The sequence below is a fragment of the Salvelinus namaycush genome, chromosome 4 (genome assembly GCF_016432855.1).
Source record: "Salvelinus namaycush isolate Seneca chromosome 4, SaNama_1.0, whole genome shotgun sequence".
Classification (NCBI taxonomy): domain Eukaryota; kingdom Metazoa; phylum Chordata; class Actinopteri; order Salmoniformes; family Salmonidae; genus Salvelinus; species Salvelinus namaycush.
In genome coordinates, this window is record NC_052310.1 from 3,928,507 (window position 1) to 3,956,422 (window position 27,916).

The 27,916-nt window shown below is 44.7% G+C and overlaps 2 protein-coding genes across 2 annotated transcripts in view; both read left to right on the forward strand.

Annotated features, from left to right (window-relative positions):
• Positions 1–12,335: 12,335 nt before the first annotated feature.
• cnrip1b (cannabinoid receptor interacting protein 1b) lies at positions 12,336–20,675 on the forward strand. Its single transcript, XM_038990285.1, has 3 exons — positions 12,336–12,508; positions 14,501–14,645; positions 20,511–20,675. Exons 1-3 carry the CDS (start codon positions 12,336–12,338, stop codon positions 20,673–20,675), a joined length of 483 nt encoding a protein of 160 aa, XP_038846213.1.
• A 2,966-nt stretch (positions 20,676–23,641) lies between these two features.
• The window catches only part of LOC120046079 (calcineurin subunit B type 1-like), a 34,388-nt gene continuing 30,113 nt past the window's right edge, over positions 23,642–27,916 (forward strand). The window contains exon 1 of the mRNA XM_038991014.1: positions 23,642–23,836. Coding sequence (XP_038846942.1) covers positions 23,834–23,836 — 3 coding nt within the window. The 5' untranslated portion in view covers positions 23,642–23,833. The remainder of the gene's footprint in view (positions 23,837–27,916) is intronic.

Sequence of the window (27,916 nt, forward strand, 5' to 3'; positions counted from 1 at the left end):
GTCTTCTATGTTGTGAGCAACAGGGTCAGCCGCTGAATGGAGAGCTATTTTTGGGGTTAAGTGCCTTGCTCAAGGGCACAACGGTAGTGGATGGTGGTAATAACCTGACACCAGCAGCCCTCCAGTAGCCAGTTCAGTCAGGGGTTGGGAAATAGGAATACAGTAGTAGGCTACAACAAAATGTAGTTTAAGAGGGAGTATCACTCTCAACCAGCATGACCACCGCATGACAATCTAGTTGCTGCAAGCCTTCCCCTCCCTCAGAAACACACCATGAAATTGAAGAAAAAAAACACATAAAAAAAACTAAGTCTTTCAAGTTGACGACAGTTGGCCTGTTGGAAGAAGGTAGGGCAAGACTTCGGCACAACTTACATCAACATGGTGCAATTAAGTTTTGTTTATTGGAGCTCTCTTTTTTTTCCATAAATCAGATGACTATAGCAGGTGGAGACTCCTTTACCCTGATTAGCTTGTGAATGAACAATTCTAATCTGCCAAGGCCACTATTGGCCCAATCCCAGATGCTTTTATCCAAAGCGACTTACAGTACGTGTGCATACATTTTAATATGGATGGCCCCAGCAAGTAAACCCAGAACCCTGGTGTTGCAAGGTGCCATGCTCTACCAACAAATTAGAATACTACTGAATAGAGGTCAAGATTTCCAGGATGTTGTCTGTCTGCCATCCAGCAGACCACTGCACCTTCTCTGGCCCGTCATCCCAACCCTAACCTGAGAACACCTGCATCCCTGCACCATGAAAGCCAGGGCCTCAGGTGGAGGCAGTAGTACTCTCACATACAGTACATTAGGGCTTCTGTTCTTTAGAAATGTCCCCAAACCAGATATACGGAATTGCCAAAAAAATTTAAAGATAAAAAAATGTATGTTTAAATACATTAAAAAATATATATAAATTAGAAAAAATATGAAAATTGAAAACAATACTATAAAAAAATACAATAATAATAATCAAAATAACAACAAAAAACTAAATACTAACCAAAAAATGTAATATTGGGAATTGCATTCAAAGACACTAGTTGTGAATGTGCACTAGATGGCGCAATTGGTCCTAAAATAAATCTCAGAGGCTTCATCCTCTTAATTCCCAGTGCAATAAGAAAATAACATTGGTATTATGTTTTAAGGGTCAAGTCAATATAGTTTCCATGCAGTATTACTGTTTACTATGACCAGTCTGGCCACACAGAATGGAGAAGCTTTGGTGTGTCATGTGTGATGTAGTACACACACGATAGTGTTCATGAATCAACTAATCACTTAGTTAAAAGATCTTCTGAAATCCCAGTGCAGAATACTATCATGCATTACACACGTAACTCAAACTATTATGGAAATTGAGGATTTTCATGTCAATGAAAGATCTTTTGCTGAACTCATTTTAGGATGACAACATGACGGTCCCTTAATCCCAATGGGCCCGTTTTCACAAAGACTCTCAGAGTACTGTAGGAGTGCTGATCTAGGATCAGTTTTCTCTTCTAATTCGTAATGAATTGTGTATTTTCATTTAACTAGGCAAGTCAGTTAAGAACACATTCTTATTTACAATGACGGCCTACCAAAAGGCCTCCTTCTGGGGCGGGGGCTTGGATTAAAAATATAAATAAATTAAATTATAATATAGGACAAAACACACATCATGACAAGAGAAACAACACTACACTACATAAGGAGAGACCTAAGACAACATAGCATGGTAACAATACAACATGACAACATGGTAGCAACACAACATAACAACATGGTAGCAGCACAAAACAGGGTACAAACATTGTTCGTCACAGACAACAGCACAAAGGGCAAGAAGGTAGAGACAACAATACATCACGCAGAGCAGCCACAGCTGTCAGTAAGAGTCCATGATTGAGTCTTTGAATGAAGAGATTGAGATAAAACTGTTCAGTTTGAGTGTTTGTTGCAGCTCGTTCTAGTCGCTAGCTACAGCGAACTGAAAAGACGAGCGACCCAGGGATGTGTGTGCTTTGGGGACCTTTAACAGAATGTGACTGGAAGAACGAGTGTTTTATGTGGAGAATGATGGCTGCAGTAGATATCTCAGATAGGGGGGAGTGAGGCCTAAGAGGGTTTTATAAATAAGCATCAACCAGCGGGTCTTGCGACGGGTATATAGAGATGACCAGTTTACAGATGAGTATAGAGTGCAGTGATGTGTCGTATAAGAAGCATTGGTGGCAAATCTGATGTCTGAATGGTAAAGAACATCTAGCCGCTCGAGAGCACCCTTACCTGCCGATCTATAAATTACGTCTCCATAATCTAGCATGGGTAGGATGGTCATCTGAATCAGGGTTAGTTAGGCAGCTGGGGTGAAAGAAGAGCGATTACGATAGAGGAAACCAAGTCTAGATATAACTTTAGCCTGAAGCTTTAATATGTGCTGAGAGAAGGACAGTGTACCATCTAGCCATACTCCCAAGTACTTGTATAAGGTGACTACCTCAAGCTCTAAACCCTCAGAGGTAGTAATCACACCGGTGGGGAGAGGGGTATTCTTCTTACCAAACCACATTACCTTTGTTTTGGAGGTGTTCAAGGTTAAGGGCTTAAGGGCAGAGAAAGCTTGTTGGACACTAAGAGAGCTTTGTTGTAGAGCGTTTTACACAAAATCCGGGGAGGGGCCAGTTGAGTATAAGACTGTATTATCTGCATATAAATGGATGAGAGAGCTTCCTACTGCCTGAGCTATGTTGTTGATGTAAATTGAGAAAAGCTTGGGGCCTAGGATCGAGCCTTGGGGTACACCTTTGGTGACAGGCAGTGGCTGAGACAGCAGATGTTCTGACTTTATACACTGCACTCTTTCAGAGAAGTAGTTAGCAAACCAGGCCAAAGACCCCTCAGAGACACCAATACTCCTTAGCCGGCCCAAAGAATGCAATGGTTTACTGTATTTGGCTAAGTCTTTGGCCAAGTCATAAAAATAGCAGCACAACATTGCTTAGAATCAAGGGCAATGGTGACATCATTGAGGACCTTTAAGGTTGCAGTGACACATCTGAGCGGAAACCAGATTGCATACCAGAGGGAATACTATAGACATCAAGAAAGCCAGTCAGTTGATTATTAAAAAGTTTTCCCAACACTTTTGATACAGTGCAAAATAGAAATATGCCTATAACAGTTAGGACCAGCTTGATCTCCCCCCTTTAAATGAAGGACAAACTGTGGCTGCCTTCCAAGCAATGGGAACCTCCCCAGAGAGGAGAGACAGGTTAAAAAGGTCAGAGATAGGCTTGGTGATGATAGGGTCAGCAACGTTAAAGAAAGTATCTAAACCATCTGACCCAGATGGGGTCAAGTTTAAGGAGCTCCTTTAGCACCTCAGACTCAATGACCGGCTGCAGGGAGAAACTTTGTAGCGGGGCAGGGGAAAAAGAGGCTGGAGCATCGGGTCTAGTTGCATTAGAAGGGGTGGGAGATGAGGAAATGTTGGACGGGCAAGGAGGCATGGCTCAAGTCAAATAGGAGTCAAATAGGAATCCTGACTGATTGCTGATTGCCTGCAATGACAACAAGCTCAGTCCGATGATGCTGTGACACACCGACCCAGACCATGACGGACCCTCCACCTCCAAATCGATCCCGCTCCAGAGTACAGGCCTCGGTGTAACGCTCATTCCTTCGATGATAAACGCAAATCCGACCATCACCCCTGGTGGGACAAAACCGCAACTCGTCAGTGAAGAGCAGTCCTCATGCTTCCTTGCAGCATGCCTAAGGCACGTTCACGTAGATGAGCAGGGACCCTGGGCATCTTTCTTTTGGTGTTTTTCAGAGTTAGTAGAAAAGTCTCTTTAGTGTCCTAAGTTTTCATAACTGTGACCTTAATTGCCTACCGTATGTAAGCTGTTAGTGTCTTAACGACCGTTCCACAGGTGCATGTTTATTAATTGTTTATGGTTCATTGAACAAGCATGGGAAACCGTGTTTAAACCCTTTACAATGAAGATCTGTGAAGTTATTTGGATTTTTACAAATTATCTTTGAAAGACAGGGTCCTGAAAAAGAGACGTTTCTTTTTTTGCTGAGTTTAGGTTGCCTAGCCACCCTGAGTATTCTAAATAAAGCAAATTTGATCAAATTCACATTTTCCTCTTAACACAAATAAATAAGCCTATTTTAGGCTATAAATACATAGCTTAGGCTATAAATACATGACATTACTGCTTCGTTTCCGCTGGCCAGAGGGGACCAGAGTGCATACGCTTCTCTAGGTTCTCTGCAGCTGTGGTTGTATTCATTAGGCTATAGTTGATCAGACTGAAGCACAGATTAATTGTGCACAAATTGACAAACCATGAAGTGAATCAAAAGTGTTAGGGCAAATGCCAGCTCACCCTGCTGTACAATAGATGGAAATAAATCTCCACATAATGCTACAAATTAAGAAACATATGTTACAAGTGATAAACGCAACGTATGCTACAAATGAAGAAACGTAACGTATGCTACAAATGAAGAAACGTAACGTTCGCTACAAATGAAGAAATGTAACGTATGCTACAAATGATAAACGCAACGTATGCTACAAATGAATAAACGTAACGTATGCTACAAATGAAGAAACGTAACGTATGCTACAAATGAAGAAACGTGACGTTCGCTACAAATGAAGAAATGTAATGTATGCTACAAATGAAGAAACGTAACGTATGCTACAAATGATAAACGCAACGTATGCTACAAATGAAGAAACGTAACGTGTGCTACAAATGAAGAAACGTATGCTACAAATGAAGAAATATATGCTACAAATGATAAACGTGTGCTACAAATGAAGAAACGTATGCTACAAATGAAGAAATGTATGCTACAAATGATAAACGTATGCTACAAATGATAAACGTATGCTACAAATGAACGTATGCTACAAATTAAGAAATGTATGCTACAAATGAAGAAATGTATGCTACAAATGAAGAAACATATGCTACAAATGATAAACGTGATGTATGCTACAAATGAAGAAACGTAACGTATGCTACAAATGATAAATGCAAAGTATTCTACAAATGATAAACGTATGCTACAAATGAAGAAATGTATGCTACAAATGATTAATGTAACGTATGCTACAAATGTAGAAATGTATGCTACAAATGAAGAAATGTATTCTACAAATGATAAACGTAACATATGCCACAAATGTATGCTACAAATGAAGAAGCGTAACGTATGCTACAAATGTTAAACGTAACGTATGCCACAAATGAAGAAATGTATGCTACAAATTAAGAAACGTATGCCACAAATTAAGAAATGTATGCTACAAATTAAGAAACATATGCTACAAATGTCACGCCGTGACCTTAGAGAGCCTTTTTATTTCTCTATTTGGTTAGGTCAGGGTGTGATTTGGGCATTCTAGTTTTCTATTTCTTTGTTGGCCGGGTATGGTTCCCATTCAGAGGCAGCTGTCTATCGTTGTCTCTGATTGGGAATCATACTTAGGCAGCCTGTTTTCCACCCTAGTTTGTGGGATCTTGTCTTTGTATAGTTGCTGTTTAGCGTTACAGAGCTTTACGTTCGTTTGTATTTTGTTGTTTTTTGGTGTAATTTTAAATAAAAGTCAAATGTACGCCTACCACGCTGCACCTTGGTCTCCTTCCAACGACGGACGTAACAACAAATAAAGAAACGTATGCCACAAATAAAGAAATGTATGCTACAAATGATAAACATATGCCACAAATAAAGAAATGTATGCTACAAATGATAAACGTATGCTACATATGATAAACGTATGCTACAAATGATAAACGTATGTTACAAATGAAGAAACATATGCTACAAATGAAGAAATGTATGCTACAAATGAAGAAACATATGCTACAAATGAAGAAACGTATGCTACAAATTAAGAAACGTATGCTACAAATGAAGAAATGTATGCTACAAATTAAGAAATGTATGCTACAAATTAAGAAACTAAATCTATGGCCAAACCCTACTGTACCTCAGAGCATGGAGAAGACTTGGGAGGGGGGGTGTTGTATATCACTTGGACACCTATATGTATGTCTTATATAATAGATAAGCTGGCCAAGAAAACTCAGCAGAAAAGAGAATATTGATCTAAACCAGATGTTCCTTGCCTATATAAGCTCAAATGTATTTGTGTCTAAGAGAGTCCAATGCTGGCTGCGTCCAGAAAAAGTCTCCCCTGCGCAGGTCACTATTGAATAAAGCCTGGGCGAATGAGTAGCAGTTTTCTCGACTACAAGAGCAGATTTTTTCAACAACACTAGTCTTTTTTCTTTTGTCTACTCTGGTCTTTCAGGACATGGCTGTCCTCTAGTCCACTCTGGTCTCCCAGGGTCTGGCTGTCCTCTAGTCCACTCTGGTCTCCCAGGGTCTGGCTGTCCTCTAGTCCACTCTGGTCTTTCAGGACATGGCTGTCCTCTAGTCCACTCTGGTCTTTCAGGGCCTGGCTGTCCTCTAGTCCACTCTGGTCTCCCAGGGTCTGGCTGTCCTCTAGTCCACTCTGGTCTTTCAGGACATGGCTGTCCTCTAGTCCACTCTGGTCTTTCAGGACATGGCTGTCCTCTAGTCCACTCTGGTCTCCCAGGGTCTGGCTGTCCTCTAGTCCACTCTGGTCTTTCAGGACATGGCTGTCCTCTAGTCCACTCTGGTCTTTCAGGACATGGCTGTCCTCTAGTCCACTCTGGTCTTTCAGGACATGGCTGTCCTCTAGTCCACTCTGGTCTCCCAGGGCCTGGCTGTCCTCTAGTCCACTCTGGTCTCCCAGGGTCTGGCTGTCCTCTAGTCCACTCTGGTCTTTCAGGACATGGCTGTCCTCTAGTCCACTCTGGTCTTTCAGGACATGGCTGTCCTCTAGTCCACTCTGGTCTTTCAGGACTTGGCTGTCCTCTAGTCCACTCTGGTCTCCCAGGGCTTGGCTGTCCTCTAGTCCACTCTGGTCTCCCAGGGCTTGGCTGTCCTCTAGTCCACTCTGGTCTCCCAGGGCCAGGCTGTCCTCTAGTCCACTCTGGTCTCCCAGGGCCTGGCTGTCCTCTAGTCCACTCTGGTCTCCCAGGGCCTGGCTGTCCTCTAGTCCACTCTGGTCTCCCAGGGCCTGGCTGTCCTCTAGTCCACTCTGGTCTCCCAGGGCCTGGCTGTCCTCTAGTCCACTCTGGTCTCCCAGGGCCTGGCTGTCCTCTAGTCCACTCTGGTCTCCCAGGGCCTGGCTGTCCTCTAGTCCACTCTGGTCTCCCAGGGCCTGGCTGTCCTCTAGTCCACTCTGGTCTCCCAGGGCCTGGCTGTCCTCTAGTCCACTCTGGTCTCCCAGGGCCTGGCTGTCCTCTAGTCCACTCTGGTTTCCCAGGGCCACGCTGTCCTCTAGTCCACTCTGGTCTCCCAGGGCCTGGCTGTCCTCTAGTCCACTCTGGTCTCCCAGGGCCTGGCTGTCCTCTAGTCCACTCTGGTCTCCCAGGGCCTGGCTGTCCTCTAGTCCACTCTGGTCTCCCAGGGCCTGGCTGTCCTCTAGTCCACTCTGGTCTCCCAGGGCCTGGCTGTCCTCTAGTCCACTCTGGTCTCCCAGGGCCTGGCTGTCCTCTAGTCCACTCTGGTCTCCCAGGGCCTGGCTGTCCTCTAGTCCACTCTGGTCTCCCAGGGCATGGCTGCTGTCCTCTAGTCCACTCTGGTCTCCCAGGGCCTGGCTGTCCTCTAGTCCACTCTGGTCTCCCAGGGCCTGGCTGTCCTCTAGTCCACTCTGGTCTCCCAGGGCCTGGCTGTCCTCTAGTCCACTCTGGTCTCCCAGGGCCTGGCTGTCCTCTAGTCCACTCTGGTCTCCCAGGGCCTGGCTGTCCTCTAGTCCACTCTGGTCTCCCAGGGCCTGGCTGTCCTCTAGTCCACTCTGGTCTCCCAGGGCTTGGCTGTCCTCTAGTGCACTCTGGTCTCCCAGGGCTTGGCTGTCCTCTAGTCCACTCTGGTCTCCCAGGGCTTGGCTGTCCTCTAGTCCACTCTGGTCTCCCAGGGCTTGGCTGTCCTCTAGTCCACTCTGGTCTCCCAGGGCTTGGCTGTCCTCTAGTCCACTCTGGTCTCCCAGGGCTTGGCTGTCCTCTAGTCCACTCTGGTCTCCCAGGGCTTGGCTGTCCTCTAGTCCACTCTGGTCTCCCAGGGCTTGGCTGTCCTCTAGTCCACTCTGGTCTCCCAGGGCTTGGCTGTCCTCTAGTCCACTCTGGTCTCCCAGGGCTTGGCTGTCCTCTAGTCCACTCTGGTCTCCCAGGGCTTGGCTGTCCTCTAGTGCACTCTGGTCTCCCAGGGCTTGGCTGTCCTCTAGTCCACTCTGGTCTCCCAGGGCTTGGCTGTCCTCTAGTCCACTCTGGTCTCCCAGGGCTTGGCTGTCCTCTAGTCCACTCTGGTCTCCCAGGGCTTGGCTGTCCTCTAGTCCACTCTGGTCTCCCAGGGCTTGGCTGTCCTCTAGTCCACTCTGGTCTCCCAGGGCTTGGCTGTCCTCTAGTCCACTCTGGTCTCCCAGGGCTTGGCTGTCCTCTAGTCCACTCTGGTCTCCCAGGGCTTGGCTGTCCTCTAGTGCACTCTGGTCTCCCAGGGCTTGGCTGTCCTCTAGTCCACTCTGGTCTCCCAGGGCTTGGCTGTCCTCTAGTCCACTCTGGTCTCCCAGGGCTTGGCTGTCCTCTAGTCCACTCTGGTCTCCCAGGGCTTGGCTGTCCTCTAGTCCACTCTGGTCTCCCAGGGCTTGGCTGTCCTCTAGTCCACTCTGGTCTCCCAGGGCTTGGCTGTCCTCTAGTCCACTCTGGTCTCCCAGGGCTTGGCTGTCCTCTAGTCCACTCTGGTCTCCCAGGGCTTGGCTGTCCTCTAGTGCACTCTGGTCTCCCAGGGCTTGGCTGTCCTCTAGTGCACTCTGGTCTCCCAGGGCTTGGCTGTCCTCTAGTGCACTCTGGTCTCCCAGGGCTTGGCTGTCCTCTAGTGCACTCTGGTCTCCCAGGGCTTGGCTGTCCTCTAGTGCACTCTGGTCTCCCAGGGCTTGGCTGTCCTCTAGTGCACTCTGGTCTCCCAGGGCTTGGCTGTCCTCTAGTGCACTCTGGTCTCCCAGGGCTTGGCTGTCCTCTAGTGCACTCTGGTCTCCCAGGGCTTGGCTGTCCTCTAGTGCACTCTGGTCTCCCAGGGCTTGGCTGTCCTCTAGTGCACTCTGGTCTCCCAGGGCTTGGCTGTCCTCTAGTGCACTCTGGTCTCCCAGGGCTTGGCTGTCCTCTAGTGCACTCTGGTCTCCCAGGGCTTGGCTGTCCTCTAGTCCACTCTGGTCTCCCAGGGCTTGGCTGTCCTCTAGTGCACTCTGGTCTCCCAGGGCATGGCTGCTGTCCTCTAGTCCACTCTGGTCTCCCAGGGCCTGGCTGTCCTCTAGTCCACTCTGGTCTCCCAGGGCCTGGCTGTCCTCTAGTCCACTCTGGTCTCCCAGGGCCTGGCTGTCCTCTAGTCCACTCTGGTCTCCCAGGGCCTGGCTGTCCTCTAGTCCACTCTGGTCTCCCAGGGCCTGGCTGTCCTCTAGTCCACTCTGGTCTCCCAGGGCCTGGCTGTCCTCTAGTCCACTCTGGTCTCCCAGGGCTTGGCTGTCCTCTAGTGCACTCTGGTCTCCCAGGGCTTGGCTGTCCTCTAGTCCACTCTGGTCTCCCAGGGCTTGGCTGTCCTCTAGTCCACTCTGGTCTCCCAGGGCTTGGCTGTCCTCTAGTCCACTCTGGTCTCCCAGGGCTTGGCTGTCCTCTAGTCCACTCTGGTCTCCCAGGGCTTGGCTGTCCTCTAGTCCACTCTGGTCTCCCAGGGCTTGGCTGTCCTCTAGTCCACTCTGGTCTCCCAGGGCTTGGCTGTCCTCTAGTCCACTCTGGTCTCCCAGGGCTTGGCTGTCCTCTAGTCCACTCTGGTCTCCCAGGGCTTGGCTGTCCTCTAGTCCACTCTGGTCTCCCAGGGCTTGGCTGTCCTCTAGTGCACTCTGGTCTCCCAGGGCTTGGCTGTCCTCTAGTCCACTCTGGTCTCCCAGGGCTTGGCTGTCCTCTAGTCCACTCTGGTCTCCCAGGGCTTGGCTGTCCTCTAGTCCACTCTGGTCTCCCAGGGCTTGGCTGTCCTCTAGTCCACTCTGGTCTCCCAGGGCTTGGCTGTCCTCTAGTCCACTCTGGTCTCCCAGGGCTTGGCTGTCCTCTAGTCCACTCTGGTCTCCCAGGGCTTGGCTGTCCTCTAGTCCACTCTGGTCTCCCAGGGCTTGGCTGTCCTCTAGTGCACTCTGGTCTCCCAGGGCTTGGCTGTCCTCTAGTCCACTCTGGTCTCCCAGGGCTTGGCTGTCCTCTAGTCCACTCTGGTCTCCCAGGGCTTGGCTGTCCTCTAGTCCACTCTGGTCTCCCAGGGCTTGGCTGTCCTCTAGTCCACTCTGGTCTCCCAGGGCTTGGCTGTCCTCTAGTCCACTCTGGTCTCCCAGGGCTTGGCTGTCCTCTAGTCCACTCTGGTCTCCCAGGGCTTGGCTGTCCTCTAGTCCACTCTGGTCTCCCAGGGCTTGGCTGTCCTCTAGTCCACTCTGGTCTCCCAGGGCTTGGCTGTCCTCTAGTCCACTCTGGTCTCCCAGGGCTTGGCTGTCCTCTAGTCCACTCTGGTCTCCCAGGGCTTGGCTGTCCTCTAGTGCACTCTGGTCTCCCAGGGCTTGGCTGTCCTCTAGTGCACTCTGGTCTCCCAGGGCTTGGCTGTCCTCTAGTGCACTCTGGTCTCCCAGGGCTTGGCTGTCCTCTAGTGCACTCTGGTCTCCCAGGGCTTGGCTGTCCTCTAGTGCACTCTGGTCTCCCAGGGCTTGGCTGTCCTCTAGTGCACTCTGGTCTCCCAGGGCTTGGCTGTCCTCTAGTCCACTCTGGTCTCCCAGGGCTTGGCTGTCCTCTAGTCCACTCTGGTCTCCCAGGGCTTGGCTGTCCTCTAGTCCACTCTGGTCTCCCAGGGCTTGGCTGTCCTCTAGTCCACTCTGGTCTCCCAGGGCTTGGCTGTCCTCTAGTCCACTCTGGTCTCCCAGGGCTTGGCTGTCCTCTAGTCCACTCTGGTCTCCCAGGGCTTGGCTGTCCTCTAGTCCACTCTGGTCTCCCAGGGCTTGGCTGTCCTCTAGTCCACTCTGGTCTCCCAGGGCTTGGCTGTCCTCTAGTCCACTCTGGTCTCCCAGGGCTTGGCTGTCCTCTAGTCCACTCTGGTCTCCCAGGGCTTGGCTGTCCTCTAGTCCACTCTGGTCTCCCAGGGCTTGGCTGTCCTCTAGTCCACTCTGGTCTCCCAGGGCTTGGCTGTCCTCTAGTCCACTCTGGTCTCCCAGGGCTTGGCTGTCCTCTAGTCCACTCTGGTCTCCCAGGGCTTGGCTGTCCTCTAGTCCACTCTGGTCTCCCAGGGCTTGGCTGTCCTCTAGTGCACTCTGGTCTCCCAGGGCTTGGCTGTCCTCTAGTCCACTCTGGTCTCCCAGGGCTTGGCTGTCCTCTAGTCCACTCTGGTCTCCCAGGGCTTGGCTGTCCTCTAGTGCACTCTGGTCTCCCAGGGCTTGGCTGTCCTCTAGTGCACTCTGGTCTCCCAGGGCTTGGCTGTCCTCTAGTCCACTCTGGTCTCCCAGGGCTTGGCTGTCCTCTAGTCCACTCTGGTCTCCCAGGGCTTGGCTGTCCTCTAGTCCACTCTGGTCTCCCAGGGCTTGGCTGTCCTCTAGTCCACTCTGGTCTCCCAGGGCTTGGCTGTCCTCTAGTCCACTCTGGTCTCCCAGGGCTTGGCTGTCCTCTAGTCCACTCTGGTCTCCCAGGGCTTGGCTGTCCTCTAGTCCACTCTGGTCTCCCAGGGCTTGGCTGTCCTCTAGTGCACTCTGGTCTCCCAGGGCTTGGCTGTCCTCTAGTCCACTCTGGTCTCCCAGGGCTTGGCTGTCCTCTAGTCCACTCTGGTCTCCCAGGGCTTGGCTGTCCTCTAGTCCACTCTGGTCTCCCAGGGCTTGGCTGTCCTCTAGTGCACTCTAACAAAATGCAGGTTTATTTTTTCTCTACAAGGCGTTGTTGTTTAGAACGAATATTTTATCTTTGTCTCATTAGATTGCATGTATAGGAGGATTATGTGTGTGTACATGGGATTACGCGCTAGGGCAGTGAAAATTACTTTAGGCTCTGCCTTCTGCCGTGAGTTTTTACATTGTAAACCCGTGCTTTCACGTCACAACAATATTCTACATCAATCGTTCTGTTGGAATTCAGCGTGCGGCCGCGGTTTCACATCTGCGCATCTCTGCTGTTCACTCAGGTAGGATTGGATTTGAACACAAACGCATACCTCACCAAGAATGGCTATCGCAATCGTCAAGATCGGAATTTCATTGAAAATGCTACCAAATAACAGTGCCGTGTTCTTCAAATCGGACGGTGGGAGATTTGGCCAAACCAGGACGATTAAATTGCTAACGGGGTCAAAGTACAAGATTGAAGTGGTTGTCAAACCTGGGGCTGCAGAGGCAACGTAAGTATGGTTGGGGGGAAATGTTTACAGGCGCTCGCGCATCAGGCCATATAATGTATATCCACTTCAATAGGTTAAATTGTGACAATTTCTCTGTTGAGGAAAACAATATTCTGTCACTGTCCATCACTGCCTGTTTATGTTTTTGCTCTGTTTTATTATATTAACTCAGTGTTTCATAGTGTGAAGAATATAATTCGGCACATTCTCTTGGCAAAGATCACAACCCGTGGATATTATGTCGCTGCTTTAATCTAATTTAAAGGTTAATTAAATTGGTTATTGAGAACATTGACCAGACACAAGCCGTAGGAGGTTGTGATTCGATGTTGGAGTTATGTGAGAGGGTGCGCGGTTAGAGTTCCCACTAACGTTAGATGGTCAAACTGCAGTCTAAATTGGCAAGGCCTATATCGTTGCCTACAAATGTATAAAAACAGGAATACGTTTTTTGGACTTAATTTAAGGTAAGGGTTATGCATAAGGTTAAGCTGTTTGGTTAAGGTTAGGGTTTATGTCCGGTAGGTGCAGGGAGACAGAAGTCGCTGTCAGATTGTGTCAAATCCACTACCGATTCAATTCAAATTTTATTTGTCACATGCCGAATACGTAACGTTAAGACTTTACCAAGAAATGCTTACTTACGAGCCATTTCCAAACAATGCAGAGTTAAAGTAAGAAAAATTGGCAAAACTAATTTTATGTAATAGTAACGCAATAACATAACAATAACAAGGCGATATACAATGAGTACCAGTACCGAGTCAATGTGCAGGGGTACGAAGTAATTTAGTTAATTTAAGTAATATGTACATGTATGTAGGGGTGAAAGTGACTAGGCAATCAAGATAGATAATAAACAGATTAGCAGCAGTGTGTGTGTGTTGTAGTGTCCGTGTAGTATGTGTGAGTGCGTGTTGTAGTGTCCGTGTAGTATGTGTGAGTGCGTGGGTATTGAGCCAATGCAAGACAGTCAGTGCAACAACAAAAAGTGGGTTATACGCAAATAGTCCAGGTGGCCATTTGATTAACTGTTCAGCAGTCTTATGGCTTGGAGGTAGAAGCTGTTTAGGAGCCGTTTGGTCAAATACATGCCGTGCGGTAGCAGAGAGAACAGTCCATGACTTGGGTGGCTTGAGTTTGACCATTTTTAGGGCGTTCCTTGCTACCCTCTTTAGCGCCTTACGGTCAGATGCCAAGCAGTTGCCATACCAAGCGGTGATGCGGCCAGTCAAGAGGTTCAGCTGTAGTTTTTGAGGATCTGAGGGCCCATGCCATATCTTTGCAGCCTCTTGAGGGGGAATAGGTGTTCTCCTGCCCCTCTACACAACTGTGTTGGTGTGTTTGGAGTGGACCATGATACAGTAGGTCCTTAGTGATGTGGACACCTAGGAACTTGAAGCTCTCGACCCGCTCCACTACAGCCCCGTCGATGTGAATGGGGGCGTGCTTGGCCATCCGTTTCCGGTAGTCCCGGATCAGCTCCTATATCTTGCTGACGTTGAGGGAAGAGGTTGTTGTCCTGGCTTCCAGCCTGTGTGACATTAGGCTTCCAGCCTGTGTGACAGAGACCAGCATGGTTGAAGGCTACCTAGTTATTTTGCGCAGTTTCTACAGTAGTAGGCTAAACATGCACTGAAATGTGTTTCTGTATTTGGTTATTCATTCCTGTCTTTGTAATTTATCATTTCATTTATTATGGACTGATAAATTACATTGATCTGTCTTTCACCTCTCTATCCACACCCCTTCATCCACCCATTCCTTTGTCTGATTCATCTACAAATAATAATGAGTAGTTACTTATGATGCAAGGTGATTTGTAGGGCAGTCATTCGGCAGTCTCCTGCACTGTCGGATACAATGTCAAACAACCCCAGTGTCACCAATCAATCCCCCCCCCCCCCCCCCCCCCCCCAACCTCTGCCCCAGTCAAGCGGTCACAAAAGTATTGTCTGTGATGTAACTGTTATGGTCCTGTCCTGTCCTCAGCACTATGAGTGTAGGCGGAGTCATCTTCCCCTTGGAGCAGAAGTCTAGAGACCCCCAGTCTGTAGTCTACACTGGCGTCTACAACACAGAGGGCATGACTCACACCAAGAGTGGAGACAGACAAGCTGTACAGATCAGTTTGCAGGTAATAAAGGCAAATTATGACATGACGACAGGTATAGTCTTCCTGGGATTACAGACATAAAGTACTTTTACATTTTAAAAAATTAGGAACAAGTAGACAAAACAATTGACCCGTCGCTTAGCCCCGCCCACCTTGGTTACTGTTGCAACCTCAAACAACATTTTCCCAGAAAGCCCAATTCCTCATTCAACTACTGGCGAAATTTGAGATTTTTGTGAGGGGATTGTGTTTCTAATACACAATGAAATGAAACACAGACTACCCCTTGCTAATAAGGAAACTCTTGGGTGTGTTGTGGTTGACTGTCATTACAATTACTTCACGGGAACCTAGTAGAAATACGTTTATAGTGTAGCTAGCCACTGAATGGCTCTCAAATCACCATGTCTGCATGTTGTTAAAGCTATAACCACTTTGGAGCTAATTAGTGCTCTCAAATCGTATCCTGATGTCAACAGCAGATGGGAGTTGTATTCATAACATGTTAACTTAGCTAGCTAAAATACATTTTGAGAAAACAAGTTATATTAAGTGGCTAGCTAGCTAGCGTTAGCAACGTTTGATGGTCAATGAGACTGAGAGCTAACCAGTTTATCTTGCAAACAATGTAACACAAGTATAATTTGGGATTAGACAAATACTCTAACAGGCTCAGGAATCACAGTAGCAAGTAACGTTACTCCTGTTAGCAAGTACAGTAGAAAATAATTGAACAAACTGTTCAATTATTTAGCCATTTAAACATGTACTTTTCGAAGAAAACTCTGTTTTTGCTTTAGCCCTCACTGGCTTTCATGCGATTTAATTGTGAGTTTGTTATCCATTGGAGCGCTGTGATTGGTTGCCCAAAATTCTGGGGCGGGGCTTAGCGAAGGGTCAATTAACAAGTAGACAAAACAATTAACAAACAGACATAACTAGTAAACAAAACTATTAACTAGTAAACAAAACAATTAACTAGTCTACAAAACAATTAACTTGTAAACAAAACAAATAACTAGTAGACATAACAAGTAGATAAGTTCATTCAGAGCAGTTCACCAGTCCCATTACAAATACCTTAAAACTTAAATGAATAGCTTGGGCATTTATTTGCCTAAATCACTGAACACAAAAGACGTTTATTAGAGCTAAGCCAGCTTTTGCTCATTTGCATAGTTAATTGTTTAATTTCAGCATTCAGTTCCGGCATTTGAAAATACATATTTTTTGTTTCCTGCAATAATCTTTTATCATTTACTCACGGTGTCACATTTCATTTGTCTTAGTATGCCTCTATACTGGGAGGCTCATGCACATACCGATACTGTATGTCAATATCTGTTCTATGGGTGGGTGTGGGTGTAAGTGTATCTGTTCATATGAATGGGAGTGTGCGGGAGGGTAAGTATGAGGAGGTCGGGAGAGAATGGATGTGTGGATGCATAGGGTATATGTTGTACTGCATGTGAATGAAGGAGAATAGACGAGTAAGTCGATGTATGAATTGGGTGTAAATGTGTCTGAGAAAAAAGGGAGTAGGAGCTTCAATCCCTATAAAGGCAGAGCGCCTCAAAGTACAAAGAAGTATTCACTTTATGTTTTTTGTGTGTTCTCTGTTAAACGTTTGCTCAGCCTACATGTTCACATATTTTATATGTATAATGTATACAATAACTTTGTATTTATACTATGACTCTTCCATATCCATGGGATGTCCACCGCCCTCATAAGACATACATCTGCTAAAATGTTTTATCTGGTTCTTCAATGACAGATGGAACAGACAAAGTTAACTTTGATTCTTTACAAATAAAGGCCAACAAAATCCAACTGATTACATGGAATGTGTACGGGCTTCATGATGGCAAAAAAAAAGCATAAGGTTTTTGAACATTTAATTAGATTGTCAGCAGATGTGGTTTTCCTGCAAGAGCTACACCTCAAAAAAGGAGACATTGAATATTTAAAGAGGAGCTGGGTTGGAGAGGCCTATACTGCCACCTACTGTAGTGACAGCAGAGGTGTAGGCATCCTGATAAATAAGAACACACCCTTTTCCCTTATATCCCAGCACACGGACAAAGAAGGACATGTTCAAATTTTTGATTGTACCTTAAATGGGGATAAATACGCATTGATTTCATTGTATATCCCCCGCAGGGGTAAACCTGGTGTTTTTTGTTGTTGCTAGAATTCAAGCTATATTAGATCAAACCAAGACAGTAACAATTATTTTAGCTGGTGACCTAAATCAAGCATTTAGCAAGTTAGTCAGACATAGCAATAAAAAAGGGAAATTCAAGGAGCCTCCAAAGACACTGATAAATGTAATCTATACAAATATTTTACAGGACAACTGGAGATTATTATTCCCAACGACAAAAGACTACCTCTTTTTTCTCAAAGTAAGAAAAAGTTTTCAGGAATTTACTACATTTTTATTTTTAAAAATGCACTCAACAATTTACTGGGTTCTAAAATCCATGATATAGTGATATCGGATCATTCTCCTGTATCATGCTTATTTACACCATCAGAAAATACACTTAGTGACAGAATATGGAGCGCATCTTCAAGACCCAAAATCTATTAAATACGTGAATAAAAAAATAAACACCTTTATCATTACAAATTTAGACAGAGGGAAAAGCCAACCTCCGACATCATTTAGGATGCTTTTAAGGCATACATTAGGGGTATGATAAGCTCATACTTGGCAAAAGTTAAATCTGAGCCAACAACTACAGGTTAAACTCAAATATAGCATACTATTTAATGGCAAAAAATAGCCCTCACAACACAAATACATGCCAAAGCAGTTATAATTTACAAGATAAGGATACAAGTGCTTTAATTAGGAACAACAATGCTATTAATAACAATTTTAAAAGCTTCTATGAAATCTATATGAATCAGAGTTAAATAACAATTGGAATGATCCTGTAGTCTTCCTAGAATCAATAACCCTGTAGCAACTATCAGCTATGTTCCCGTAAAAAAAAAAAAAAATGGAAATCGTCCAAAATGAAATATTACCAACTGTTACAACAAAGCACCAGGGATGGACGGCTTTCCCATTGCATTTTATATGATATTCTGGGACAAAGTAGCGCCCCTATTTAATCAAATGACAACACACGTCAATCAATTCAGTGCTTCCGAGTTCCACGCATCAAACAGTTATTTCAGTTATATTAAAACCAGGAAAATATGCAGAGTTTCTGCAGATTACAGACCCATACGTTTAATAAATTGCGACAATAAAATAATAACAAAACCCATAAGCAACAGAATGTCTTGATATATAATAATCAAACAAGGTTTATTAAAAATAGACACTTACAAACAAATACAAAAACATGTTTCAGTATAATACAATACGCTAAAGTACAAGATGTAGATTTATCAATAATGGCTGCTGATGCTGAAAAGGCTATCGACCGGCTTGAGTGGCCTTTTTTATTTAACTTTGGAAGCATTTAACTTTCCAGCTGAAATAATACACTTCATAAAAAGAGTATATCCTAAAGCAAAAATATACACAAACAATACACTATCTGGTGAAATAGCTTTAGAAAAGGGCACGAGACAAGGATGTTATCTCTCCCCACTCCTGTTTGCATTGGCAATTGAACCACTAGCAGAAAGAAATATACAGGACCCAAACGTATCATTATTGGTAAACATGAATATAAAATAAACTTATTTGCAGACAATATCCTGATATAATTGACTAATATTGAAAACTCAATGTCCCCCTTATTAAAAATATTTTCGGAATACTCTAAAATCTCAGGATATAAAATTAACGTGGGAAAAAACAGAAAAAATGCCAATGGGAAAAAGAATAACTCATGATCCACAGCAATTCTTTAAGTGGACCACAAAAAATATTAAATACTTAGGATGCTTAATAAGTGACAACAAACAAATATATAAAGATAACTTTATCCCATTACTCAACAATATGAAAGCAGATCTAATTAAATGGAACAATCTCCCCATACATCTTACAGGTAGAATTAACCTCTTTAGAATGGCATGGCTCCCATTTATTTTCGGTAATGCCAATTACCTCACCAAAGACATTCTTTAAAAAAGTATATTCGGCCATAACAGACTTCATATGGGCAATAGAATTCATAGAATAAATTGGAAATATGTCCCTAAATCTGAGGGTGGTTTTAACCTTCCAGATTTGGAATTGTATCAACTTGCCACCCAAGGCTTTTACTTGCGATATATTGTTAAATGCTCTAGAGAGGGACAATGGGTTATTATTGAAGATGCCACTTGCTGCTCCCGAGAATATATTTTCACGTGTCTGAACAACTTCATAGTTAAGAACACTATAAAAATATGGAAAAAAAGTCAAACTGATTCTACAAGAACCAGTATCACTCACTAAAAACACATCCCTATGGATTAATCCTTGGATAGCTTTTCAGAATCCACCGATAAATTGGCCCACATGGAAAACGAAATGCATAGAAACCGTAATTGACGTGGTAATAGGAAATGTAATTATTTCCATGACAAGTTGTCTATTGTTTATGTCTATGTATGTTTTTGTTTATTGTAAAAAGAAAACTAGCAACATAAAACATTACAAAAAATTATAAAAAAATATGCCACCAGTAAGAAAAAAAAAAAAATGTATCCTCTTTGACTGTGCATTTTCGGTAGTTTTTATATTTGTCACTAGAGGGCGATCGGACGATTTGTTGGGTCTGTACTCCCGAAGTTGTTGACTGTTTTTGCTTGCCAGCACTCTTAGCAGCCAATGGGCTAGCAGTTTCTTTCTGGTGATAAAAACAGATGAGTAACATAATTTTTTAGAGTCATTACTGTATGATTTAACGTAACAAATTAAACCTTGCAAACAATTCAGGATAATTAATGCTAACCTCGTAAACAATTCATTTAGACCCTGCGTTAATTTGAAACGGGCGTTGATTTGCTGAAATGTGGGCCGTTGCCCGGCTATTAAAAGGGGCAGGTGGCTATTTGAGACTTCATTTCTGTATATCTACATCATCTAGCCTGGACCCAGATCTGTTTGATATCTGTATCATATAGCCTGGTCCCAGATCTGTTTAATATCTGTATCATATAGCCTGCTCCCAGATCTGTTGGATATCTGCATCATCTAGCCTGGTCCCAGATCTGTTTGATATCTGCATCATCTAGCCTGGTCCCAGATCTGTTTGATATCTGCATCATCTAGCCTGGTCCCAGATCTGTTTGATATCTGCATCATCTAGCCTGGTCCCAGATCTGTTTGTGTGGTATAGCCAACTCCTATGGGCGTTGTCATGCCATGACTATAGGTGTTGGGGCAAGACAGCACAAACAGATCTGGAAACCAGGCTATGCATGATCCATATGAACACATTCACAACAATCACTATATTGCCCATTACACATGCAGGATATTCATTATCAACTGTTCATGATGCAAATCATGAGGAAAGCTCTGAAGCAGTGCGTCTGTTTATGTTTATTATTATTATTATTTGTCTTTTCTTACTAGACATGACTTTGCTTATAGCTAGCTACTTTATTGAGTAAAAATGTACTAACTGTGACTGTGATAAGTGGTTCTCTCACCTAGTTACCTTAAGATGAATGTACTAAATGACTAACATGTAAATGTATTATTTTTAGGGCTGTCACACCTTCTTTAATCTCAATGTCAACTTGTTTTGACATCGCGTTCGTTTTTTTTTAGCTGTATAGATGATGTCTTTTGGGATGTTTTCAGTGTATTTTGAACTCTTTCAGACAATCGCGAAGAAAAAAAATCTGTGCACTAAAATGACAAAACGTTAACTTGAGTTAACTGATTAACTCTGACAGACCTAAATATTTTCCCCCTCCCAGTTCCCAGAGGTGGGCTCTTTTGAAGTGGTGTGGCAGGTGAAGTACTACAACTACAACAAGAGGGACCACTGCCAGGGGGGCAACAGTTTCAACAGCATCGAGTACGAGTGCAAGCCCAACGAGACACGCAGCCTGATGTGGGTCAACAAGGAGCTGTTCGTCTGATGGACCAACCAACACAGACAGCATCAGGGTTGTGTTCATTAGGGTACCAAACGGAAGTTAACGTAGTGAAACTGGGCGGTACTACCTGAAATTACAAAAGCTGAAGAACATACGCACTTCCAGGTGCTTTCCGCAGGTGCTGGAGTTGTAGGCAAACTCAAGGAAAACAGAAAGGAAAACGCCTCACCTGAAATTAGCCAATAAAAATGCCTGTTTTAGTTTTCCGTTGCAAAAATGTTTTGCTACGGTGTGCCCTAATGAACACGACCCTGATGTCACTGAAATGAGAGATGGATGACAATCCGCTGCTGTGTGTTTCAGCTGTAGCCAGCGTGCAACCCCTCAAAGCGGATCATTTGCTGACTACTAGTGAAACTGTTAACCCAAACATCTTTTCCTCAGTCTGTTGTGGCATAATGTTTACCCTCAGGTCTATTCTGTTCCATGGAGTGCTTGTGTGTGTGTGTGTTATCTATTTATATCTATGAAGGCAGTGTGTTAATATGGGTGTGTAGATGTGGTGTGTGTGTGTGTGTGTTATCTATGCGTATCCATGAAGGCAGTATGTTAATATGTACACTGTATGTGCAGATGTTGCGTGTGTTAAAGTACTGTAATGAACAGTCAGTGGTTTTAATTTAAAAAAAATAGTTGTAGCTTTTTTTGTTCAATTAAAATGTTGTCCCATGTGTCGTTTTCCCATGTGTCGACAGAGTACAAGTAGTATAGGACATCTGTAGAAGTGAGTGTTTACATTTATTAGATTTGACAAAATATTTTGACTAATTCATGAAATTATCTTATTTTTGAATTGGGCTGATTTTGACTAATCAAAAATCGATCCTCAGAATATCATATATCTGTAACAAGCTGTTAGCCAGCACTTATCTTATTTCTCTCTTTTATTTTTGTCAAATTAAAAGTGTTATTATATTAGTTGGGAAAACACTATCAATACTGAAAACCAATATAAACGCAACATGTAAAGTGTGAGATCCATAGATTAGGGCCAGATTAGGGCCAGATTAGGGCCAAACTGCAACTCAGTAAAATCTTTGAAATTGTTGCATGTTGAATTTATTTTGTTGTTCAGTATATATATATTTTTAAACAATATAACTTACTATGAGATATGTAGTGAAAATGCAACAAAATGTTGTTTAATTATCAGAGCACCGTGCAATGTTACAACATCTTTAATATATTGTGGATATGTTTTTAATCTAAATCATAGTAGCTGTAACATTTTGTGGAGGTATTTGATTAGTAAATATATTTGGGAAGACATTTGTGTGTTTTTTTTGTCATTTGAATGCTAGGAAACAAGTAAATCTTAGGTTGTTATTTTCTTAATACCTGGACATTTCTATACCCTATAATATAGTAAAGTTCAACCCAGTTAATTGTGGTTTTGGGTCAGTTGCTTCTTATTTTTTTTAATTTAAAACATAAATAAAAAATCTTCTTAGGTTTACAGTCTAAGAAAACATGAAAGGAGCATGCTATGTATCCATCCATAGCTTCTAGTATGAGGTTGGGGACTTGCATGACTTGGAAATGAAGAATGAAAACATTCTGCTGTCATGAATCTTGCATGAACATGCACTCTTGAAGTAGGATGCGTAATAACGTTGTGATCCTCTGTGGCTCAGTTGGTAGAAACCGGCGCTTGCGACACCAGGATTGTGTGTTTGATTCCCGCTGGGACCACCCATAAAAAGAATACATGCGGCAGGCAGGTAGCCTAGTGGTTAGATCGTTGCGCCAGTAACCGAAAAGTTGTTAGATCAAATCCCCGAGCTGGCAAGGTAAAAAATCAGTCATTCTGCCCCTGAACAAGGCAGTTAACCCACTGTTCCCCGGTAGGCTGTCATTGTAAATAAGAATTTGTTCTTAACTGACTTTCCTGGTTAAATACATTTAAAAAATGCGTGACTGTACGTTTTTGGGGGTTAAAAGGCTCTGCTAAATGGCTGATATTATATATACACAGTGTGTTATATTAGACACTTTACATCAGCTCTGCTGTTGGCTATGTGAGATTAGGCAGAATTTGTATTTTTAACATCTATTTAACTAGGCAAGTCAGTTAAGAACAAATTCATATTTACAATGATGGCCTACCGCAGCTAAACCCGGACGACGCTGGGCCAATTCTGTGGCCGCCCTATGGGACTCCAAATCACGGCCGGATGTGATACAGCCTGGATTCGAACCAGGGACTGTAGTGACGCCTCTTGCACTGAGATGCAGTGCCTTAGATGGCTGTGCCACTCGGGAGGATATGTGAGAAGTTTAGGGGTCAATGCTGGATGATAAAGCCCATAGGACCCCCTGTCCCAAACGAAAGCTATGGGGGGACTGGACACGACATCCACAGGGCCCTTATGGCTCCTGTCAAAGAATAGCGGTAGCCCAACAGTAGGTCTGGACAATGGGGATATTCTTGAATGCACTGCACAGTTTCCACCACTGAGTGGTGCACTTGTGCAAACAGACATTGGAGGAGAAAAAAATAGAGCTGAGTTCCCCGGATGGACTGTAAATGCTAGTATTTTACGAGTTTACGAGTTTCCCACTTGTTATGAACGCAACATTAATCCACAACATGGCGTTGAGGATGTGCTGAGATCTTCAAAATAAAAGTGATCTGTTTCACATAGCAGTGAAGGGAGAGGAGTGTGCATGTGAGCTGTCCTTCCATTGTGCCCTTGAACATTGGCAGAACCCAATCTATTTTTTTATTTGGGGTAGGCTACATTGGAAGATTGGCAGTGGCTAGACCCAAAGCATGAATTGCAGTCTTTCCTTGTCCATATACTGCTCTAAAGTAAGGAAACAAATAAGTAATGTTGAACTTTCCCTTTAAAACATATGGACTTTTATTTAGAAATGTAGGCTGCTTGCTGGCTCCTCTCATCCCCCTCCACACCTACCTTGTCCCTCCTCCTCGTTACTGACCCGCCCTGCGGGTTTCCCTGTGCTACTGCAGTGAAACCGACGGTAAAGGAGAGAGAGGATCTAGTTAAAAAAGTAAACAAGAACCTGAATATCACGAGCGCCGTGTTTTGTAATAGCGAAACCCCCTTTTTATATAGTTTTTTTCCCCATTCCGTTCACATCTCCGGGTCAACCCATTTCGTCATCCAACCGGCAATATGGTAAGCAAACGGTCGCGACTCTTATTGTTACCCACCAAACGACAGAGAAACGACACAGTAAACATAGTCAAATATCTGCAGGTAGAGGGACTTTCGCCTACGGTTTTTTGAAAGTTTGTTGTGTTATTACGGTGTTATATGTGTCGCAGAGTGAGACGAAACTGTACCGTCCTCCCTCGCAAGGGAAGAGGAAACGCTTTCCTTGCCAATTTTGCCTCTGTTTATTGGGCAGTGCTATGGCCGAGATATGCCCTTCCCAGTCGTAACCCTGTCTACGCTGTATATCCAGCGTTATGTTGTCGTCGTAAAGTAGATACAAGTCAACACTCTCTATCATAACATGTTGGAAAATAACATCTTGTGCGACACTAGGAGATTTACATGTTCTGCTTTCATGTTGTTTCCCCTGACCGTGAGTGAGTGGCTATCTTGACAGATCTGTAGCCTACCCTAATTTGCTGTAATCTGCTTTATAAATAAGACTACGTGGTGTATACGTTGCATTTAGCAGGCAGGACTAGACATGAACAAATCAAGGAGGGGGGATGAGAAAAGACCGAAGCATGTAGCCTTGGTGTTGCAACATTCTATAACCCCCTTTCATTTCGTCTTGCTACAGTGTGACTGAGCTACTGTCGCGCGTTCGAGCTCTAGCATCATTAGTTAACCTTTATTTAACTAGGCAAGTCAGTTAAGAACACATTCTTATTTACAATGACGGCCTACCAAAAGGCAAAAGGCCTCCTATGGGGACGGGGGCTGGGATGAAAAAGAAAAAGGATTCAATAAAAATATAGGACAAAACACACATGACCAGAGAGACAACACAACACTACAAAAGGAGAGACCTAAGACAACAGCATAGCATGGCAGTAACACATGACAACACAGCATGGTAGCAACACAACATGACAACAACATGGCAGCAGCACAACATGGACACCTGCTCGTCCAACATCTCATTCCAAAACCATGGGCATTAATATGGAGTTGGTCCCCCCCTTTGCTGCTATAACAGCCTCCACTCTTCTGAGAAGGCTTTCTACTACATTGCTGCAGGGACTTGCTTCCATTCAGCCTTGAGCATTAGTGAGGTCGGGCACTGATGTTGGGCGATAAGGCCTGGCTCACAGTCGGTGTTCCAATTCATCCCAAAGGTGTTTGATGGGGTTGACTGTGCAGGCCAGTCAAGTTCTTCCACACAGATCTCGACAAACCATTTCTGTATGGACCTCTCTTTGTGCACGGTGACATTGTCATGGTGAAACAGGAAAGGGCCTTCCTCAAACTGTTGCCACAGAGTTGGAAGCAAAGAATCATCTAGAATGTCATTGTATGCTGTAGCGTTAAGATTTCCCTTAACTGGAACTAAGGGGTCAAGCCCGAACCATGAAAAACAGCCCCAGACCATTATTCCTCCTCCATAAAACTTTAGTTGGCACTAGGCATTGGAGCAGGTTGCGTTCTCCTGGCATCCGTCAAACCCAGATTTGTTCGTCAGACTTCCAGATGGTGAAGTGTGATTCATTACTCCAGAGAACACGTTTCCACTGCTCCAGAGTCCAATGGCGGCGAGCTTTACACCACTCCAGCCGACGCTTGGCATCGCGCATGGTGATCTCAGGCTTGTTTGCGGCCGCTCGGCCATGGAAACTCATCTCAGGATGCTCCAGACGAACAGTTCTTATGCTGACGTTGCTTCCAGATGCAGTTTGGAACTCGGTAGTGAGTGTTGCAACCGAGGACAGACTGTTTTTATGTGCTACGCGCTACAGCACTCGGCGGTCCCGTTCTGTGAGCTTGTGTGGCCTACCACTTCGACTGAACCGTTGTTGCTTCTAGACGTTTCCACTTCACAATAACAGCACGTACAGTTGACCGGGGCAGCTCTAGTAGGGCAGACATTTGATGAACTGACTTGTTGCCACATTGAAAGTCACTGAGCTCTTCAGTAAGCCCATTCTGTGGCCAATGTTTGTCTATGGAGATTGCATGGCTGTGTGCTCGATTTTATACACCTGTCAGCAACGGGCGTGGCTGAAATAGCCGAATCCACTAATTTGAAAGGGTGTCCACATACTTTTGTATATATAGTGTAGATCATTTTATGCATGTAAAAATGTTATGGAATAAGGCCTATTCAGTGTTTGTACTGGTAGCAGTGTAGGCCAGCCAACAGGCTACCCCATCGATGGAGGCTACACGGCTAGGCTACTCTGGGTTGTGAGTGACAGAGGTGGGGTGCAAGGAGGACGGCGGCACTTGCTTAAGCATGAATGACCTGATATAGGGACCGTATGCTGCCTAGCAATCGAGCACCACCCACATACATACATATCGACTGAGCGCTAGCCAGGTAGCACTAAACTAAGAGATAAAAGACGTGGCTAATCACCAGCACAAGTCATGATTCATCCTGCCTGGCTGCCTGGAGACGCTCCCTGTGTGGTGCCTGTCAGTGCATGTCTGCCCACTCACACAGGATTTATTAGCATAACTGTTGCATTCCTTCTAGCGCAAGGAGCTAATACAATTGTGAACAGGCCTATATGATCTCATGAAACCAGGTCAACTAATGAAACATGCACCTCTGGACAAATCTTGGCTATAGTATGATAACTGTGCATTTAATGGGTTCTAGAACAAGGAGCTAAGGTTGCATTTACACAGGCAGCCTAATTCTGATATTTTGCCACTTAATTGGTCCATCAGATCTTCAGTCACTTAATTGATATTTTGACCAATCAGATCAGATCTTAAGCCACTAATTGAGCAAAAGATCAGAATTGGGCTTCCGGGTGTAAACGCAGATCTCTTGTGTCCAGGTAGCCCAATGAAAGGTGTATACGCCATCCGTTCTTGGAAATGCGATTTTTTTTTTTCTCTCCCAATGAGCTTTGAAGACCTTCTGCCTAAAAGGTATCAAACAGTCCAACTGGCAATCAATTGATCAATCCTGCATCTCAGCATTTTCACAGTCGGGCCAAACATAAGCCAGTATATACCATCCAGAGCTAGCTTTTACAGTCACGGTGCCTCGTGTAGGCCTTCTCACCTCTGTGCCTTCGTGTAGGCCTTCTCACCTCTGTGCCTTCGTGTAGGCCTTCTCACCTCTGTGCCTTCGTGTAGGCCTTCTCACCTCTGTGCCTTCGTGTAGGCCTTCTCACCTCTGTGCCTTCGTGTAGGCCTTCTCACCTCTGTGCCTTCGTGTAGACCTTCTCACCTCTGTGCCTTCGTGTAGGCCTTCTCACCTCTGCCTTCGTGTAGGCCTTCTCACCTCTGTGCCTTCGTGTAGGCCTTCTCACCTCTGCCTTCGTGTAGGCCTTCTCACCTCTGTGCCTTCGTGTAGGCCTTCTCACCTCTGTGCCTTCGTGTAGGCCTTCTCACCTCTGTGCCTCAGACTTGGACTTTACACTCAGGCAGTTTATTTTATATTTATTATTTTTTATACCCAATCCCTCTGGACCACCCACCCAAACCCTACCAGTTCCGTCCACACCATCCACCAACTCTGACAGAAGCATCAGATGGAAGGATGAAAGTCAGCTGGTTTGCAACCTTTCTTCAGGAGTAAAGTTTGACACCCTGCCCTAAACACACACACACACACATGAGAGGATTAACTAGTGAGAGTATTTAGCCTGCTGATATTTAGATTATTCTTTTCAGATTAGCACGTAATCCGTCCACACAGTGTTTGTCTAGCTCTCTTCCATTCATGTGGTAGCAGCCAGGAATCATGTTCTGACTGGTGCTGCTACAGACAATTCATTGAGACAAGAGGGCCAAAATAATACCTCAACGATGGCAAATGGTAACTATTCAGTAAAACAAATCAAGCAGGTTAGTTGTAATCAAATGAGTCATTATACACTGCTCAAAAAAATAGAGGGAACACTTAAACAACACAATGTAACTCCAAGTCAATCACACTTCTGTGAAATCAAACTGTCCACAGACCACTTCTCAGTTCCTATGCTTCCTGGCTGATGTTTTGGTCACTTTTGAATGCTGGCGGTGCTTTCACTCTAGTGGTAGCATGAGACGGAGTCTACAACCCACACAAGTGGCTCAGGTAGT

Excerpts from the sequence above, each read along its gene's own strand:
- cnrip1b (XM_038990285.1), top strand. The coding sequence starts at position 12,336 with ATGGCTATCGCAATCGTCAAGATCGGAATTTCATTGAAAATGCTACCA. Across the intron at positions 12,509-14,500 it reads CCTGGGGCTGCAGAGGCAAC|CACTATGAGTGTAGGCGGAG; the intron begins GTAAGTATGGTT and ends TCCTGTCCTCAG. Across the intron at positions 14,646-20,510 it reads CTGTACAGATCAGTTTGCAG|TTCCCAGAGGTGGGCTCTTT; the intron begins GTAATAAAGGCA and ends TCCCCCTCCCAG.